General features: G+C 38.2%; 1 protein-coding gene across 5 annotated transcripts in view; it reads right to left on the bottom strand.

The window, feature by feature from the left end:
- The window catches only part of PAWR (pro-apoptotic WT1 regulator), an 89,723-nt gene that overhangs the window by 23,090 nt on the left and 45,431 nt on the right, over positions 1-21,202 (bottom strand). For all 5 annotated transcript variants that reach the window (XM_075496229.1, XM_075496204.1, XM_075496237.1 and 2 more), the window contains exon 4: positions 2,025-2,059. In XM_075496229.1, coding sequence (XP_075352344.1) covers positions 2,025-2,059 — 35 coding nt within the window. The remainder of the gene's footprint in view (positions 1-2,024; positions 2,060-21,202) is intronic.

Below are 21,202 nucleotides of genomic sequence, written 5' to 3' on the forward strand. Positions count from 1 at the left end.
TAGCATTCACACCAGAAAGTGAAGCCACTGGGAGCCATACTTTGTTCAAGTACTCTTATCTGAAACATTACTTGGGAGGGTATAAATTTTCAAATATAGAAGCAAATCAATAGATACTGGTAACTCTAATCGCAGTGGGCATTGAGTCTCCATCTATAAAATATTAGCTACTCTATACCTCATGGACATACAGTTAGACTAAAACCCTCTTAGTATTTGTGAGCACTGGGCGCTGTGCTGACCTCACAGGTGAGGTCATGAAAACATGAAAACATGAGGTCACATGAAAACATGTGACCTCACATGTTTTCAACATGAAGTTTGAGGACTATGCAATGAGTAAGATAGATGGCAATATACTTAACAAAATATTGAACAGCAGCTCACAGCAAGTCAGATTCCTCCTGAATGTAATGCTAGTCCTGAGGGGGAAAGTTCACGACCAAAGAATGTACATCCTACATAGCTGCCTGAACAAAGACTGCACAAACAAATCTTATTTTAGCATTTTCTAGCTTTGGAGTTTCCTATTTTTGCAATGCTAATCAGAAAATAAGCTACAAATGTGACCGCACAAACTTCTCTTTATTACCCACCACCGCCACCACCCAAGTTTTTGAAAGTGAGTGAGGATATGGGTGAGGATATACAGCATGTGAAAAGAGTGAAGATAAGGTTTATGAAAAGCCACAAAGCACTATGACACACAGAATTAAGTATTTAGCAGGTACAAACAGCAATGAAATTTTGCACGGGGACTGAAGAGGAAGTGGAGACTGAACTAAAATGTGTTTTATTAGTAAGAAAGTAATCATTAAATTATAAAGTTATTAAGGTTGTGACAGGAAATCTACCCATTCTGCAATGACAAAGTGATTTTAAAAAAACCCTACAGCAATAAAAAGCATCACTCAACTAGGTTTATGAGAACCCAGGAATATAAAAGACAGTACCACACTAAGAAATCTGAAGTATAACAGGATAGGTTGTTATTTTTTACAGTAAGGGTGGTGAGACACTGGAACAGGTTGCCCAGAGAAGTTGTGAATGCTCCATCATTGGAAGCATTCAAGGCCAGGTTGGGTGGGGCTTTGAGCAACCTGATCTAGTGAAAGATGTCCCTGCCCATGGCAGGGGGGGTGGACCAGATCTCTGAAGATCCCTTCCAACCCAAACCATTCTATGATTCTATAGGTGAACAAGTCTGAGGGGTGGAAAATACACCAGTGAAGACTAGATAATAGTAGGTGCTCCTTGCAGTTACTTCTACAGCCGGATATATATATATACACAGATGAATTAACCACCTACACATTTTACCTGAGTAAAGGATATCTAAAAGAGAATACATTCATGTGTCAAATAAAAATATGTTTACACAAATGCCTTGCTTCAGTTGACGAATTTTAGGCCCCATGTTACCATTACATTTTCCTAATAATTGTGGTAGCTGAGTCAATATTAATTCCACACGGGCAAAAATTTCACACACTGGTCAGGTGCATCAAGAGCTTCTGAAATATTTTTCTGATTGAAGAATTTGAGTAATTACCAGGGTAGCACTTGGCTCAAATACAAGCAAATAACAAACAGGACGTGCTACATGTGGGCAGCATCCCGTACAACTGAGACAGTAGTGTGACAAAACCACAGAAACTTCTTTCAGTATTACTGTGGAGAGCAACAAAATCACCTTCCGGTATTAAACTTCAGAAGATGGTGGTTCATAAATTAACTGTGATAGTACTAGCTCCTAGGTAATGTGTAGTCAAGGTAGACATTTGCTTGGGAAACTGTTCTGCACTAGTAAGACCCAGCAAAACACTAGCTGAATTTATTTTAAAATAGCAAGATAATAGAGGGGTTTGGATAAGTTTGCTGCATCTCAGGTCCTTGCCCCAAAATCAGGCTACGTATCTATGGTAGCAGTAAGATCGCCTCTACTACAAACACCCATTTAATCAGCTTTATTTCTGGCAGAACTATATATATAAAGAAACATGTTCTGTACAAAGATCTCATACCTTTTATACCTGCTTGAAACCATCCTGGAGGAGTCCTAAAAGAAACAGAAAGGAAAATCCAATTAACATTTTTCTTGTGTTTGTACTTCCAAAATACTTTATCACTCCATAGAAAAGAAGCCTGCAGTTAAGAGCAGGAGGCCCATGCCTCAAACAGCTGCTGTGCAACTCGGTTTTGCACTATTTTGCTGTCAGGAATAGACAGAATACCAGGACTACTGTCACCGTGTTACTGCTTCTGAACATCAGCTCAGAACCCTTAAAAGGCCGCTTCTCGTTACATCTTAAAAACTAGATGCACTTACTTCATCTCCCAGCATCCAGAATATGCAGCTTACCAAAACCTGCCACCAATCCACTTTCACTACCACTACTAATAAAGAAATGCTTGTGCATTTTGATAGCTGTTCATCTACTTGTTCAAGAGCAGCACAGCAAAACTGTTCTGATTCTTCAGCACCACTGCTGTCCTTCTGGACAGAACAAAAACTGAAGCCAGAAAGTAGCACAGGGTTGAGACCCAAATCAATTTATTATGTATTAGCTGGGTCATGGTAACTACAGGTATGCTCTTCACCGTGTTAACCCAGGTGTTGCAACCTGGCTCACCTCAGTTTGTCTCAGGCTGAGTGGCCTTCTCCTGGCATTTGCTGTGAAGTAGGCAGGCTAGAAGTCTGTACATGGATGTTCTAAGCACTCAAATGCCAGACAGTGACTTGTCAAGCTATGGTAAGTCGATTTTTGATTATTGCTTTCTAAGCACCTGCAGAGGCTTAATGCATTCTGACTACAAACTTAAATAACACTCTGCATCTCCTTTGATTGTACTTTGGAAATTATTTTAACAACTGAAATAGTGGGAAAAAAGACATTTTAAATAACTGTACATTTTAAATATGAGTTCAATGGTGCAAAAGCTCAGCATCTGGCCCTTCAAAGATACATACGTGGATTACTTGCAAATTACAAGTCTTATCATATTTTTTTCTAGCTTAAGGTGAAGAATTGCATTACTTTCCAGATTCCCACAATGCAGTAAAAAGATGTTTTCACTAAGACTACATTGTGTTTTGGTGGGTTTTTTTGTTTGTTTGTTTGTTTTGTTTGTTTGTTTGTTTTGGTTTGTGGGTTTTTTTTTTTAATTTGAAAAAAATCGATTATGCTTTTATTCTGGCTCTGTAAATATAGCAATGGAAACAAAAAGAACAGTGGGGAAAAGGGCTCATTTATTGTTACACAATCCCTGAAAAAACATCGATGCGTTATGTACAAATAAGAAAACCTGAAACAATATATTTGCATCAATAATGCTATGCTTGTAGCTTCCCAATACCAGTCTGATCACATGGAAAAATTAAGACATGTTTCAACTGGTGAATGATGGCTCAGATTAGACAGAGTAAGTCCACAAATATTTTTTAGGATGTTGTAAGAACATCATGAGCCAATTATTTTATTAGTCATAGACACCCCCCCCCCCCCCCCCCCCAGCATCAGCAAATATTAGGTAAAAAGTCAGGAAAGAATATTTAAGGACTTAATGAACTGAACAATTGTCTTTACAGGAAAAAATAATGGCAAAGCATGAAATTCTGTCTATTTATGACACTAACTGCAGACAAAGGAACAAATGAGTTCTCAAAACAAGATGCAAGAGAAATTCCATCCACTCTGAAAATCCTGCAAAACATTACACTACCTTCACTGATCAGTGTATTGATGTCTTTGTAAGTAAATAAGCTAAAAAATAAGATAAAAATAATATTAATTTATTATAGAAAGTAAAGTTAACAAAAAATATTTGTATTACAGAAACAAAACTTTTAAATTTAAAGTGTGATTTTAAAGTGTATTTTATTTTATGAAGCATTTTCAACTTCTGCAATACGTGCTACACTTTCCCTAATATAAGCAGAAGAACAATTTCAACAAAGTTAAGTCATGGGAATTATTTGAAGAAACCCACAAAGTGGTGTAAAACCGCTGTTTTAACACTGGTAACTATTTTATCATCGATGACAGCATCTGAAAAGTAGCAGTTCACAGCTATGAAAAAGCAACCTAATTTCACCTCTAAAAGGGCAAGGAAACAGAATTTTTAATGATACCAATGCTATTTTTAAAGTTTACTAAGGGTACATTATCTTTGAAAGGTCATGGCAGTAGGGGGAGCTTTCTGAGGACTAGAAGGAGGTAAATGTCACTTGTATCTTCAATAAGGAAGATCCAGGGAACTACAGGCCAGTCCTTACCTCAGTCCCCGAGTAGGTGATAGAACAAATCCTGAAGGCCAAGAAGGTGAAATCAGCATGGATATATGAAAGGGAAATCATGCCTGACTGATCTGACAGCGTTCTACAAGGAGATGACTGCCTCAGTGGATGAAGGGAGAGCAGATGATGTTTATCTCAATTTTAGCAAGGCTTTCAACACCTTCCCACATAACATATGCATAGGCAAACTGATGAAATATGGACCAGGTAAGTAGACTGTGAGGTGCAATGAAAAGTGACTGGACTACCAGGCTCAAAGGTTATGAGCAGCAGCACAAGGTTCAGCTGGACGCCAGTCACTAGCAGGGGTTGATACAGGGGCCAGTACTGTTTAACATCCTCATTAATGACTTGGATGATGGGACAAAGTGCATCCTCAGCAAGTTCATAGACTACACAAAACTTGGATGAGCAGTTAATAATACATCAGATGGCTGTGCTGCCATGCAGAGGGACACTGACAGGCTGGAACGGCCTAACAGAGACCTCATGAAGTTCAAAAAAAGGGAAATGCAAAGTCTTGCAATTGAGAAGGAACAATCCCAAGTACCAGTACATGCTGTGGACCTGTTGGAAAGCTGCTGTACAGAAAAGGACCTGAGGGTCCTGGTGGACACCAAGTTGAACATGAGCCATCAATGTGCCCTTGCAGCAAAGAAGGCCAATGGCATCCCCTGGATGTGTTGTCAGCAGGTCAAGGGAGGTGATCCTTCCCCTCTGCTCAGCCCTGGTGAGACCACAGCTGGAGTGCTGGGTCCAGTTCTGGGCTTCTCAGTAGAAGAAATACATAACTGGAGAGAGTCCAGCAAAGGGCCACACAGATGACTGAAGGTTTGGAGCACTGACACATAAGAAGAAGCTGAGAGTGCTGGGAAAGTTCAGCCTGGAAAAGAGAATGCTCAGGAGGTATCTTGCCAATGTGTATAAACACCTGACGGGGTAAAGAACATGGAGCCATACTCCATTGTACCCAGAGAAAGGATGAGAGGGAATGGACAGAAACTGAAATAGAGGAAATTCAATTTAAATGTAAGAAAATACTTTCTTACAGTGAGATTAAACACTGGAGCAGGTTGCCCAGAGAGGTTGTGCAGTTTCTATCCATGGAGATAATAAAAACCCAATTGGCCACAGTCCTGAGCAATTTGCTATAGTTGACCCTGCTTTGTCTGCAGGGGTTGGACTAGAGACTTCCTGAGATCCCTTCCAGCCTTAATGATTCTGTGTTTCTGCTCTGCTCATCTGAGTTTTCCATCTGCATTCTTCTCTCAGCTTAGTGAGTTTAAGTGAACACACACCTAACAGCTGGCAGCTTCAGAGGATTTCGTTCTGCCCTCTGATATTGTTATCTAGGGATTTTCCTATCTGTACTTTTAGATACAGAGGACTGTAATGGCCTGATTTTTAGCTTTAAGACAGTCAGCAATGACTGACACAAGGTGATTTGACTCTGATGTACGTGAAGAGATTCAAGCAGTTTCATCTAATACGTTAAGATACATGTTCACTATATATGAAAACTGAAATGCCGTATCAGTAATATCAGTCACAGCTCTTGGTGGTGATGGTCTCAGAAACATCCTTGTTGTCCCATTGGCCACAGACAAGTGGTTCAACTCTCTTTTTAAACTTGGATGGAGAAAGAGACACATATAGGTGACTGGGTCAAAATTTTACCTAACTGTCTGTAGATACAACTCTTGCAATAAAGTAGGAACTGTGGGCTCTAAGCTTACTAAGTTCTTATTTTTTAAACAGCTTATTCTTTAGGAAAATGCTGAAGCCTTGAGGTTATGGCCATACCTCCTGGTGAACATAAGCTTCTGCTTATGGTGAAAGGCAGAATTCACAAGAAAGGGAGAGTTTGCAGGTGACATTGCAGCCTAGTGAAGCACACATATCCTTGTACAGAGAAATCTCTGGATCCTGGATGCTTGTTTTCTACTCTAGACAAAGGGATGCAATGTATGCATCATATAACCTCAAATTTCTAAGACCTCTTCATATAGTAAATGCAAATATAAGCTGTAAAGCAATTTATATACATAGACCTGTACATTTACCTCAACAGGAAACTTCTAAACTTCTATTCAGAAAAGTAAGTTCTTCAGAAAAAGAAAGCTGGGAAAGCAAATAAATGCTCAGGGACAAAGTACATGGAAAATACTCTTATTTGCTACAAATGACAGCTGTTAAAATGAAAAAAAAAATTAACTAGCCCTCTGTAACAGATGTTTCTACAGTAGATATTAGGGGGTTTTATTTTTGTATTTGAAACTAACTACGAACAAAAAGTTAAAAATACACATCTGATGCATAAAAACAAGCTCCTCTGATAAACAAATACTGCAGATTTGGTAAATTGTGACTTTTATTATTTTCGAATCTCTAATGTAAATGCAAACCAATCATTCTTTAAAGGTGATGATGCAAGCACCAAGAAAATATTATTTATCTCTGTTCTCACGTTATGACATTTATTTTGTGCGTGTTATTTATCAAAAAGTTGTTGGGAACAGGAATATATGTAGTTATACTATAACCAGCATTATGTGTCTATTAATCAAAAATGAATCTAAGCTTTCAAACTATTCAAAAGCTCTTAAAATGAGGCAAACATCCCTTATAATTTAAGATCTTGTCTTCACCGCTACTTCTGGAGAAGAGAAGGTTGGCAGAAAATTAAGAAGGGGAAGGAGAAAGGAGAAAGATTCCTGTTCTGCAAAGAATTAACCTAACAGCAGATGATTAGGCATGTATATAAATACTAATTTACAAATCTTGCTTATATTCTTTAATATTTTAAAACTTTGAGTTTTAACCCATGATTAAAATAACTAGTAATTACTATAGAAATGAATGATTTGTCAAAATTATTGTTTATGGGCAATGAAGAGATCAGTTTATTTGAATGTCTCCCTTTAAAAAAGGAATTCTCTTTACTGTCCATGGAAATCCTGAACAGAAAAGCAATCAGTAAAGAAGTAACTCATAGCAATTATGCTAATGGTTTCCTTCATTCCTTCATGGTTTTCCTAATGGTGAAAAAACATTGCTGCCAAAGACATCTAACACCACCCTTCTTCATCCAGGGTTGAAATCAAACACTTGTTTCAATACAGTATTCAAAACACAGCTTTAACATTACTTTTACTTCTTGCACATGATCTCTGGCAGCTTGCATTACCTTTTAACAGTATATACTACTGCTAATAAATTATACAATCAAGTAGTCTTGCTCTTGCTCCATCTCAAGTGGGAGTTCAAGAACACTGCAGACTGACACATGTCAGCATTGCTCCAGAAAACTGGTCATGCTCCCTTTTCCTCACGCCTACGAAAGTGTCTGTGCAGCCATGTATTAATGCACAACAGGGTGTGATCTAAGTGAAAATAACCAAGGCAAAAGCAAAGATTTGTCTCATTCCACATGAGCTCCTTCATCTGATTCACCACACAGCCTAACACACACACCTGCTGAACAAGAGAAAGAGAATCTGTAAGGGCAGAAAAGGCAGCTGAGACCATTTCCATTAATGAAACCATTTACTGCCAATTAAATTTCTGTCAAACTAGGATGTGAGCAACTTTGCTAACTCCCCTCTCTGCTCCTGGCTCATCTTGGTATTTCATCTGGCCAATACAGAGATTACATAAACAAGCTGGTCATCAGGCTTTAAATAAACAGAGTTGTCTGTGTTTACAAGTGTCTGACAAAAATTTCCAGATGTTAAACCGACCCTACCATTACAAATCCGCTAGTTAAAATGCACTAACAAACGTTGTTTTTTAAACATGTACAAACTCTGGAATCAGCTGGACTATGAAAACGGTTCACTGGAATCCCTTGAAAGACTACTTAAGAGTTTCGCAAACAATTAAAGCAAATTGCCTGGATCAAATCAGGCTGTAAGGTACACTAGTATATATACTGGCATGTAGAACATGTGCCGTGTTTTAGAATTTGACTATACACCAGTGTAAATTATGACTACATAACAATATTCCTGCAGCATGCAAGGTTAAATTTTGACTGAAATTAGGCCATCAAAACAATTTATTTTTTCATATGCAATCCAAATATGGGCTTCCTACAAAGTTTCGTATACGTTCAAGATGTGAGCAGATACAACTTCACTGCGTGGAGGAAGGAAGTCTATTGCTGGTGTTTCTTGCCTTTTTACATATCAAGGAACAGGTATTCTATCTCCATCCAGCCAATCAAGTTAACTCCAATCTCCTTCATGAGTCACATCTTGATTAACTACATCTACTTTCTTCTTACATTCAGTACAACTTCACATTGCCATTTCCTTGGAAGTGGCAGTTACATATCTTCTGCAATGCAGACAAAGTTTCATTCAGATATTAAAGTGAGATAACATCTCAATGCTTGACAACCAAAAGGCATCTGAAATTCACCAAGAGATAGCATCTCTCAGGAGCAACAGCCATGGAGGTACCATTTGCCTTCCATTCCCCATTCTAAACCATTTGAAAATTTCTAAAGATGCTTTCCATGGAATGTAACATGAATTCAACTTTGAATGGAAATGCCTTCACTGCTCGGAGAGCGGGGGGAAATCTCCACTGCAACCATTCTTTCCAGAAGCATTCTAAGGTGCTTCCAAGCTTCTTAAAGCAGCAATTATATCACTCAACTACTTGCAACCCTGGCAGCTGTGCACTTTCTAAATCTCTACTTGGACAGAATACTTGTACGTACAAAACCATCCCAGGCTCCCTTCCCTCCCCTCCCCTTATTCTTCTAGCTGCCAAGATTTTACGTCTATTTCCGCAATTCATTACATTTTATTTTTTCCTGCTGTGGATTTCCTAGAGATGACCTTAAACACTCTTTACTCACCCAGTAAATCTCTCTTATAAGCAGTCATTCTAAAAATGAGCTTTTATTTCTAAAACTGTTAAGAAAGCATGAAGTTATCATCACCTATTAATCAGTTACAAAATAAACTGAAACAGGAACCTGGTAAGATTAAACAAAAACAAAAGCTGACTACTGTTCTTAAATACCCTGACAAAATTTTTCGTATTTTGATCTTCCTTTGATTTGCACTCTGTCAAATTGGAACCAACACATTTTAAAAGAGCCTTATTTAATTTATATCCAACTGACCTTTTTAAAACATGCCATAATGAATAACACATAACAGAATAAAACTTTGAGCAGGAAAGAGACATTCCTATATTCTGGAGATTAAAATTCAATTGCCAGAACTATTTTGATATTGTGGCACTCAGATACTTAACTCCAGATCAGCAATACAGACCATCATCTGTGTGAAGCAGTTGATGTAGCAAGACCTAAAAAAATGTCACAGGGGAAAAGGAAGATACAGGTTTCTTTACCTGTGCTAAAGAAAGGAAATTTAAGGTTAATATACCCTCTGGTCACATATTTCTGAAATACTAGCTGATGGATTCAGGTAGGCATTTATAAAAGTGGAAAGGCAATGGCATTACAGTCTGTACAGGGATGATGCCTTCTTTAGGAAGGAAGCCATAAGAGAAAATGTAAAGGCAAGTTCGATAAGTAAATTAATCTGTTAGAGCATCTGCCTATATTGAGAGGGAGGGAGGGAGGGAGACCAAATGCAAGATCCAAAGAGAAGATAGCTCTCCAGATGGAGAGTAACCTAAAAATAAATTAGGACAGCATCACAAGTTACCAGTTCCCTGAAAACATGTCATTCTCTGTGATGTGCAAGTGTTTCTGGACTGTGGATGAATGATGTCCCAGGTGAAAACACTGCAGTTCTCTACCTGACAGAGCAGAGCCTCAATGAAGTACTACACATCCAATGTACACATGCGCAGAGCCTGTTCATGTGCTGGTTTTGCCTTCCCAGAAATCAGGAGCAATTAAGACAATCATGCAAAGAACGCCTCTTCCCAAAATCTGCCAGGATCCAAGGGTACCTATGAGCTCTGGCTCAGCACCGGCCTCGTCTGGCTCTGCCAGAGTGACTCAAACATTCTTACATGCAGCCTGCCTGGGCACCGCACCCCACAGACACAGGCATGCTCCTTTCTGAGCCCAGCCGAGTGGGAACCATGGTTCAAAAGCACCCGAGTGCCTTGAAGAAGAGCCAGCCAGGCCGCAGCACAGGCAGCAACTTTGAAGTCTGCCGCACAGACGTTCATTCTATCCTGCCTTACTGAAATATATTTGCACCGTGTTCTCAAAAGTATTCTGTAGTACACACATTATCTGTCTCTAATTACTTCACAGGATAAAATCCAGCTATTCTAACTATTAATTACCTGTCCAATTGGGAAGAAAAAAATCAAATATTTTGGTACACCAATTATTAAACTGTGGCACAATTTTAGGTCAGACTTATTTCATATCATGTTAATAAATCTAAAAATCTTAACATAAGGTTTTTTATCTGCTCTTACATAATTCCATAGTTGCAAAGGTATGAATGTTTTGTGTGAAGAAAAACTCATTAGAATATGTACGTTCATGGTGATCCTTTGCCTAAGAACCAATATAAACTAAATCTAATGCCTAACTTTTGGGGCTACTACTTGGCCAATATGGTTTACAAACCTGTTTCTATTTTTATACAAACAAATGGAGGATTTTAAAGTTTATTAGTTCTTACAGTTCAGCAGTATCCCTTAATCAACTTTAAAATACATGTCAATAACACAGAATCACAGAATGGTTAAGGTTGGAAGGGATGTCATATTTATATGACATATATTACATACTTACATATAAATATTTTTATATAATATCTCCTCCTGTTAGATTGTAGCACATTATTTTCATGTTGATTGACAAACATAGTCACGTCATTTAAATAAGACTATAGTATGTTTACAACGTCCTAAAGGTTTCAAAATGTTTTACAATGTCCTAAAGGTTTCGAAATTATTACCTATAACTTGTAAAGCAAAAATAAACCAAATTAATTATGGATGAAAATTTGCTCAGAAAAAGGCGACACCAACATGAGAGAAAAGGAAAGAAATACAGTGAAAATATTATTTCCACCTAGTGATCAGCCTGTGTAGTGAGCTAAATCCAAAAGGAGCAGGGAAAAAGGAAGGAAAAAAAAACCCCACAAAACAGATTGGAAAAACAAATTTCAGTCAGGGAAGAGTTAAGTGTCCTTACTTCCATTCACTTACTTAAGTGAACCTTATCTTTTTACAGCCTCATCTACTACCTTTAATTAATATGTAATTAATAAGGATTTCAAACAAGAACTAACATAGACATGCTAAAACACCTAGGTGCAAGTGATATGCATTATTCCTGTGAAACCAAAGAAATTATGACTCATCTCTCTGTTTACATAGAGCCAGGAGGCCATGGAGAAACACTGCAAGAACATCTAGGGAATCAACTCAGACATCTAACAAGAAGGAAAGTATCCTCAATTCCTACCTATGAAGAAATCTATCAAGGACATTAGGTGAGAGGAAAAAATTAAAGAAATACCTGCAGGTTAAAACAAGCAACTCCCAGGGAAGTCAAGTGTCATCAAGAAGAAAACAGCTCGCAAAAATAAGGAAACCAGAAATACTCACTAAAATACATGAACAGAGTTTTTTCTTCATTCATTATTCTCCATTTCTATACCCAAGCAATATTCGACACCAAAGAGCCACAACAAGAGTTCAGGACAAGCAGTCAGGCAGTCAGAACAAAAGCTTTGACAAAGCCTATTAGATCAGGCTGACAAAACCTGACTAGATCTCAGGTGATTCACTGACGGAGCAGAGCTGTAAAAATGATCAGAAAGACAGTGATTATATCCAATATATGACATTCAGTCATATATTGGATATAATGGATATATTGGATCAGTGCTGCATAGTCATAAACTGAAAATGTAAGCCTCCTAAAATTCCCTGAAAAGAAAGGGAACTTGGAAATACTTGCACAAAGTTCCCAAATTCAGTGTGTCAGCCATACATAAAAAAAATAAAGAATCAATACCATTGCCAGAAACCTGAACATCTCCAACACATAAGGAAAAAGTACAGGATCTAAAACATGACTCGATGCTGAAACAGGAGGGCATTTTTTAAAAGATAGAATTCAGATGGGCATAAACCTTAATGGCTCAGATAAATTAAGAGAGAGAGCAGTGTGAGGATCTTGAGTCACAGAAGAGCTACATCATGATATGAAACCCACAGCAGAGATGATGACCGTGAAAACACAAACAGAATTTGAAGTACTTTATAGCAAGTGTAAGTATAAAATCCTGCACAGAGCTATGTGCATAGCCTCTTCAAAATATACTAGCCTATGCCCAGACATATAAACAGACAAAATAGAAATTTCTCAAAAATTATTTGATGGAATTTCTCTCACACTTTACAGAGCACTATAACTTTTTCAACCTCACCTTAGAGAGCTGAGCTGCTTGACTTGTCTACACAGTGATTTGCACACTACATACTAGAAACATAACTAGTGATAAAACCAGCTTCTTCAGTGGAACCAGTTTAAAACAATGAACCATCCTGCCCACCTCTACTAGATGCTGGTTCCAAGAAAAGAAAGGAGAGGCCCTTGTCCGTGAGTTTACCAGCAGAATGGGCCTGACAGCTTCTACTAACAAAAGAGTAAATGGAGGCAGACAAGCCAGAGACTACTCCATGGCTCCAAAGCCAAGTGACACAGTCTTGCCACATTCATACTCGAAAGCTCTTGGCTGTGGGTCTCCTCCATGTCCCATGTGGTGTCCCCAAGAAATAAAAAATAACCTGCAGCATTCCCCCCCCCCTCCAAAGTTAAAAGCATGTGAAATAATGCAAGGGGCTGAACTACAGCCCAAAGCAGTGTTTCCATAGCATGAAACCCAGGTCTGTGTTGCACACCCCAGTGTGTTGATTAACGGCACGCAGCTGCTCCTGAGCTAGCAAAGGCTAGTAATGTCCTCGTAGCACTACACAGGCAGCCAAACCTGGTGCTGTGATGTTCACACTATGTGCGAGGACTGGTTCCTGGCACATTACTCCTCAAACAGTCCCCAGGTATGATATAGGAGTGCACTAGGCAGCATGAACCAAAACCATCCCAGAAAACCTTGCTAATAATTAAGCCATAGGCTCTATCAGCAGTGCAGTGGTTGAGCTCACACCCAGGTCTTACTCCTTTTAGAAGTATAAATTTAGTCAGACTGTCTCCACCAAACAACTCTGAATTCTGGATTCCTCCTTCCTCCTGAGCCATCACATTAATTTTACTACACTACAAGGACATAGAGAAGCAGGCTCCTCCTCCATCCTCACAGCACTATGGAACTGGAATATGCAGCTTCTAAACACAAAAGCACATCTGAGTAACTACCACTGTTATTCTCTAACTCAGTACGAGTAACACAAATGTATGATCCACATTATAAAAATGTTTGACAACTATTGCTGTGTACATTTCTGTAGAGCTGTGTAAGTTTTTGTTCATCTTTCTGCAACAGTGAGTAGGTTTTCTCCCCTCTCCACCTTGCACAAACACATTTCAGCAAGGATGCCCTTGGTCCATGCAGGTTCTTGCAGAACAGTGTCCTCCTGCTCTACGCACACACCTCAAGTACTTATAACTTCATTACCTAGGCTTCAGACTTGTTCCTGTCACGAAAACAGTATTAACTAAAATTCTTCCTCTAAAACAGAATAGCAGGAATCAGGACTATTACTGTATCTTACAGAAGCTTTTGACATCAGTCAGGCTGCGTCATTTATTTGTACAAGCAGATACGTTAGGAAGTCCTTCCTTTGTCAATTAATCTGTATTTACCAGAGGACTCTTCTTCCCACAGAAACCTCAGCTACAGTGTATCATTATACTCCACTGGATCACAATCCCCCCCCCCCAAATTTTAAGAGAAGACTGGGAAGAAATATCCGGTTAGACATCATCATTTTTGACCCCTGAACTCTTTCAGAGAGAAAACAATCTTTTCAAACCACAATTCAGTTAGCTGAGTTAAAAAGTGATGCCAGTCCAAAAAAGAGAGCACGTGGAAAAGAAAATTAATTCCTTCACATGAGGCCTCTGCTGACTGCTCAAAACATTAGCTGGGAATTTGAGAAACTGCTTCCTATTTCTTCTGGCCATATAAAAGCTCCAAACCAGTGTAACACCAGCTAATGCACCAGCTTATGCAATTCTGGAGCATAACTTCGTGAACTCATCTGTGAACAAAACAAACAATGGAACAACAAAACACATGCCTGCTCATATAGGCCAACTACATAGCAGCAACGTCTAGGTAAAAAAAAAAAAGAAAAGTAAACAAAGAAAAAACAACTTCATGGAAGGATCATGACCAAACTTAAGAGATACTACAAGAAAGAAATCACAATGTACACACTTTGCTTCCCACTTGGTCAGCACAAGGATTTAAAAAGTACCCAAAGAGCAGGCTGTGCAACCCCTGCAGTTCCTAGGCACAACCGTGAATCTAAAGCAGGAGTAAGAAGGTTCCAGATCGCCTTGCCTTCACAGATCCAGGCTTGATTCAGTTTTAGTTTTCATCCAGGTCCTATGATGAATAGTTGTACATGTGCATAGGTACACAAAACCGAGTATTCAATTATAAGAGACTTCATGGGTACATTTACCTTTATTTACTGGGAGTGAAATGCATGCCTGAAACAAAATTTTAAGCTTAAACCACTTATCCGTTAAATTAAACTTTACTGAAGACAGATGTTAAAAATGTTCATAATTTTGTATTTCTTTTGAAGAAAAGCAAAGTTTGCTTGTCAAAGGTAGTCAAATTTATGCTGACAATGATCAGGCACTGAACACAAATGATGCCTTCCACAAACAAACGGAAAGATTTCTCTTTTTGATCCATTGTTACGAAGACAAACGTTGATAACCACGTATTAGTATTTCTCTACAAGAGCAGCAGCCAGATGACACAAAGTAGGGATAACCAACCTGCAGCCTCAAGGCTACATGTTGCCGGCCTGAACAACTTCAGGGCCAAAGGGGACCACGATTTCACTTGTAAGCACTTTCCGAAAGCGGTAGCATTAGGTAGTGCACGCACAATATAGCTGAATCAGATTTGCTGAGCATGTGCAGATCCTTTGGGAACGTAAAACCCACTGAACACGCATGGATCAGCAGCACTACACACAGGCACACATGTACTAAATTTTCTCACGTGAGGAAGAAGAGGAGGATTTTGGCAGAGAAACCTCTACTGCTACAACAATGTCTATTACATAGCCCATTCAGCTGAGAAATCCAGACTCCACTGTTTCCAAACGCAGTTTCTATTAAAAAACACAGACACACACAATTTAACTAAACTAGCCATCTCATTTTTGCAAAACTGGTTTTTTTTTTTTTTCCCCAGTCTCCAATACTACAGACAAAAAAGCATTTAAAGAAAATTAAGACTGCAAAGTCAACCAGTTCAGAACAGGTCAGAACGTTGTTGACTTATGCAACTTCCATTCAAACTCTTGCAACTACATGCATCATAATACTGCCTTTCCTGACATCATCACACAATGTATTTTTCCACAAGATCTCTTATGTGGAACACAAAGAAGAGTACTCAGTGAGCAGCATTCAGCATTTTGCTTTTGCTTGTTTGTCACAAAGTGCCTCCATGCCTTATTTACTGCTATTCACATACTCAAACTGCATTGAATAGTTGTCTATATTGCTAGAAACTAGAGTGATGGCCTGATCATACATGATCACGAAAAGATGGAATTCCTCTGTTCCTGTTTTCCTTATACAGATCACAGGAATAATCTCCCAAGCCATGTAAAGCATGGCAGTTAAACATCTGAAGCACCTGGCTCATGTCGTGAGCTGTACAGTGCAGCAAATTCCCTGCAACTGATGTCACTTTAAAAATACTGTACACAAGACCTACTTCAGATGCAAATATATTCATTGAATTGGAAAAATTTCTAACCCCTTTTTATGGGATCCTGTTCAGACATACAATAAAATTTCATAATGAGTCTTTCTATTGCACTCCCTATTATTGCCTAAACGCTTTGTGAATACTAACAACTGTTTTCGTACCATCTCTGTGAGATGGATCATGTTAATTGACAAATAGAAAACCCAAGATCAGTATTATCTGGGAACTTCCCTGTCAAATATCGGAGTCTTACTATCTGATTTTGCAGAATTACACACAACTTCATATCCTCAAACACAGCTCCTCCTAATTTACATATTTCTGTATTTTAATCACATTTTATTTACTTTCTTTTTAAAACAATACCAATATTATAATCACATTATGTAAAATAATACTTGGCCTAACATCTGAAGAAATATAGCATAAAAAATAAAGCATGTCTTAATACATTTGGGTATGCCCTGTAGCACTACTGATTTTTTTCTATGGACAGAAATTAACACAAAGTAACATCATGACAATAGACTAATAAAAGATGAATTATTACTCTGGAATGCACACACACAGTTCTTCTTTGCAAGAACTACATGAAACCTAGATGCAAAACTTCTTTGAAAAGTTGTGGTCATTTATGAATAGATATGAGTATTATTACCACATCCTTTGGACAATGAAAGTAATTGCAAAACGGTGCTGTATGACATTACACTGCTGTGCAAAATAAAAAGCCAGGAAATGCAAAATAAACAAGTATAAAACTGCAATACAAGTTGAGAAGATTATTTGGCAGCATATTCTTGGTATAAGATTCCAGTACAAGACTCTGGGGAAGCTTGTGTCAAGCAGGTTTTCGACTGTTTCCTAATGGAGATGCATGTAATACTTCAGTTCCCTGCATTCCTCGCAGTTTGTCACACAGCTAAGAAGTCACCACAGACTTTTATCCCCTAACTTCATTTCATTTACTGCTTTCAGCATAGCTTATAAGGTGCCTCTATTAAACATTTACAGCTTCGTAACACCGGCATACATCACCGCTTTAGAAAATTTCAATGTGTTGGGTCACATCTGAAGTAAAGGATAGTTTTTAAGCAATCAGAACTGCACCAGAGCACTTCTGTGGGAATACCTTTGGATCACGTTCCTTTTGGAAATTGCCCACAATGTTCTCGTGAAACATTAAGCTTTTTTAGAACAAAGGGTTAAAAAAGATCAGATGTGGTTTTCCTTCAATTTTCATAGTCTCTTGGATGACTTACGACTAAATGCACAAGTCACTAAAGTAACTAAATGGTCACGATAATAAATCAAGTTTAGATGACTTGACCAGCCATCTAACCTATTCACTACTGAATTTAACTACAATGAACCCAATCTGCTGTGACATGATTTTATAATTATACCATTAGGTGAATGCTGATTACGTAGACATTTCATCCTACCCTTACCTCCAGTCAACTAGAAGGATTCTTTCAAAGGTACTGGGTAATTTCTACACTAAACAGAATGATTATCCAAGCATCTACCACAAGCTAATGTCTTGAAGAGAACAAAAACCTGCATTGCTGCTACAGAGAGGAGTGAGAGCAATCCAAGACACAGCAATACTACTGTGTATGCAAGTCAGTGTTCTGAGTTGAAAATTAGAGCAACTTCTCCTTTTGTTGTCTTGGATTAACAGCTCCACAGGAATTCAGTACGAGGGTCAAGCTTTAGCCCATCTACTAATGCACATAACTTGAATTCATTTCAAGAACACAACACAACATATAGTGTAAAGACAAGGTTCAGTGCTACAAATGAAGTGACATTTTTTGTCTAGCAAATCTGTCTAGTGTTGTTGACTGATTCATGTGGATGTTTAACTGTCTCGAATGTATCTTACAACGTTGTACCTTGAGTAAAATAATTTAGTAAGATTCAACATCTTAAAATTTCTTTAATTTCTTGTTGCTGCACAACCTAAGAGCAATACAGGGACTCCAAGAAATGCCCATTACAACTGCATGCACAAAACAAATTAGTGGTTGGAACAAGATGATCGCAATTTCTAACTAGAGTGCAAGGGTCTTGAATAAGGTCCCAGGCTTCGCAGCAGTATATAATATGCAATCAGGTACAGCAAAACAGTTGGTGTGGCTTAACAAAAAGAGTGAGTCATGTCTCCCACTGGGGTCCCAGGCTTCAGAACGCTTGAGAAGCAAAATTCCCTTACCAGTTTCATGACAGCAATACAAATCCAAAAGCAAGTTTCTAGCAGATGACTGTAGAGAGATCTTCGGCAGTCATTTCAGACACAAAAGGTATTGGTAACTGCGATAGTTAAAATCTGCAGTTTCTTGACTTGGAATTAAGAAATACACGGGACAAATTTTGCTACTGTGTGACAATAATAAAGATCAGTATTCCCTTTTAACAGCAGGATACTCTAAATCATTCTCATCTTTATAAATCATTACCTTTCACTTGAAGGATTCAGAGTATTTATTTCACAACAGTTGAACCTTGTTATCTAAATGACTCAGCACTTCCCCTCTTCATGCTCCCAGGCACAAAAATTTGTATATCACACTCTCTCTAATTGATCCCTATTTCCAAGTTATGTTAGTAGCAGAAATCATTCTGATATGCTTGGTCCAAGTTTGCCAGGGAGAGGAAAGGATTCAGCCCATCTAATTTTAGACAACTACTGATCTAGACACCTAGATCACTCTGATCTAGTGAGACCCCTTTTGTCATCAGTGGGGACAAAAACACACATCTAGAACACAGTAAACCCTATCCCCATGCCAATGTCAAAAATAACTGAAGATCTCAAATACCTTGTTGTTTCTTGGTGCTTTTGGCAATACATATTTACTGAACTATTCCCACATTTACACTTAAATGTCAAACTGTTCACAGCTGATGAAATGTTTTGCAGTGTGTTCATACAGTGCACAGCACAACAACTAGCATTCACAGACACTACAACATTTGAAATAAAATGCAAGCAGAAAGGAACCAGGATAACATGAAGCAAAGGATTTCAAATTCCTTCCAAGGTATTGAGAATGACAGTCTGTGTGATTATGGCATAATTGCCAGAAAAACAGACAGCTGTGATCTGAAGGTTTTAAGGGATGGAGGACCTACACGTCTCCACTGCAAGGCTTTATGTTGGCTTTGGATTAATCTTCTCAGCCTTCCCAATTTGCTTTCCAATTTTCCAAGTACACCACAAAGTAATACACACACCACAACATGCTATCATGCTCAGATATCACTTCTAGTTCACTTCACATAGGAGTTACATTAACCCTACTGCCACAGGGTTACACCAAGAAGGGCACATATTTGTGCATCTGGTCTCCTAAAATATTCCCCAAACAGCTGAATTTCAGGAGGCAGGTGACCATGGCACAAGGTTCATGGTGACTAAGCACAACCTGAATGCTTTGATGCAAAATTCAAGGCCTTGCATATGGTGTTTTTTGGTGTGGTTTTTTTGGACATTAGCACAATGGTAGCATTTTTCCACGTTCTGGAACTCAGCAAGTCTAAGAGACTTTAAAAAAAAAAAATCATCAGTAAACTAATCATTTTTCCAGCCAAATCTTGTAGGTTTTTTGATGCAAGTTATCTTTATATTGTATACATACTAACACCTTCTTCAATTAAGAAAAGACATTCATTACCCTGAACATAGTATCATTTCTGTCCAACTGCAAGAAAGACACTGCTATCAAATAGTTTTGCACTATTTTTAATTTTACCATCTCTGCTAAGCAAGAGCAAATTTATGTAATTGCCAGACTCCACTGATTCCTAGTTAAAGTAGTAACTTTAGCTATGCTTGTCCTTAGCATTACAAATTTTTAGCTAATTTGTAAGAGTTCTAAGCTTCATGACATATAACATCACTCTCAGTCTGCATCCCCATACACATCAATGTGTAGTTCACAGCAGTGTGATTCACAAGCTGAGAACCACTGAACTGCAGCATTAAAAAGAGGAGGAAAATCAAGCAAGGAAGTCAAAGCCAAATGTACCACTTGTGTTTGGGAGTAGATTAAATGTTGATTCACCTGGTGAGGTGTGGCTTTCCACGCTATCTTTTGCTAAAGTTAAGTAACAGTTCTGATTGTTTTTCCATGCTTATAATGTTGCCAGACCTATCATCTTCCATATTTCCAATATAAAATAATTTAGAAGCCAATTTCAGCCAAATAGTTCTGCTTCAGGGAAAATACTCTCAGGTCTGGTATATTTTTAGATCTATTCTTAAACAAATCTCATACCTCTGTGCTTTGGATCAAGGACTTCAAATTCAGCCAGAGTTTTCAAAAACTGTACATTTTGCCCACAGCAACTTCTGACAATGTTAAAATAGAACTGAAAGAGCAGGTTAAGGATTGGAAACAAAACATTATTCAGCAACATATCTGTCCATCATACATGAAGTCAATATGAACTGTCTTGTTTCCAATATGAATGTCACAGTAATTATATATTTACAAATTTCATAAAATTATAATAGAATGGACAAGTCAATGAACATGTCTGTAACTTCAGAAATGTATTTCTTCTGCTTAGTAGACAGAACTAGAAAAAATATTGGTCAATGGCAACTAGAATTGACTGAATTCTTAGATCTGAAACAAACTCTACTTTTAAGAACAGAATCAGGCTTAATTGTTGCACAGAGGAGAAACAAAAGGAAACTAAGCCATCAAAGCTGAGATAACACTGCTGTCAAATTCTGCTCAAATTGGGCAAGCTGTAATTCTTTTCATAAAAAGCAAGTTGACAGAGTCAGTAATAAACTGATTAAGTCTTAGCAGCTACAACTTTCTAAGGTTCCATCTGTTCCGTACATGTGCCTATTCTGGGTCTTTGCCAGATCTGAGGACTGGGACTCTTCTGTGTTGTCACTGACAGGACACCCCTGCTGTGCTCTGTCAACAAAAAAGTAGTGCCTGTTTGAATACAGAGGTGACAAACTTGGAACCGTGTAGGATACAATTAATACAGA

This window comes from Mycteria americana, chromosome 1, assembly GCF_035582795.1.
Source record: "Mycteria americana isolate JAX WOST 10 ecotype Jacksonville Zoo and Gardens chromosome 1, USCA_MyAme_1.0, whole genome shotgun sequence".
In the NCBI taxonomy this organism is placed as follows: Eukaryota; Metazoa; Chordata; class Aves; order Ciconiiformes; family Ciconiidae; genus Mycteria; species Mycteria americana.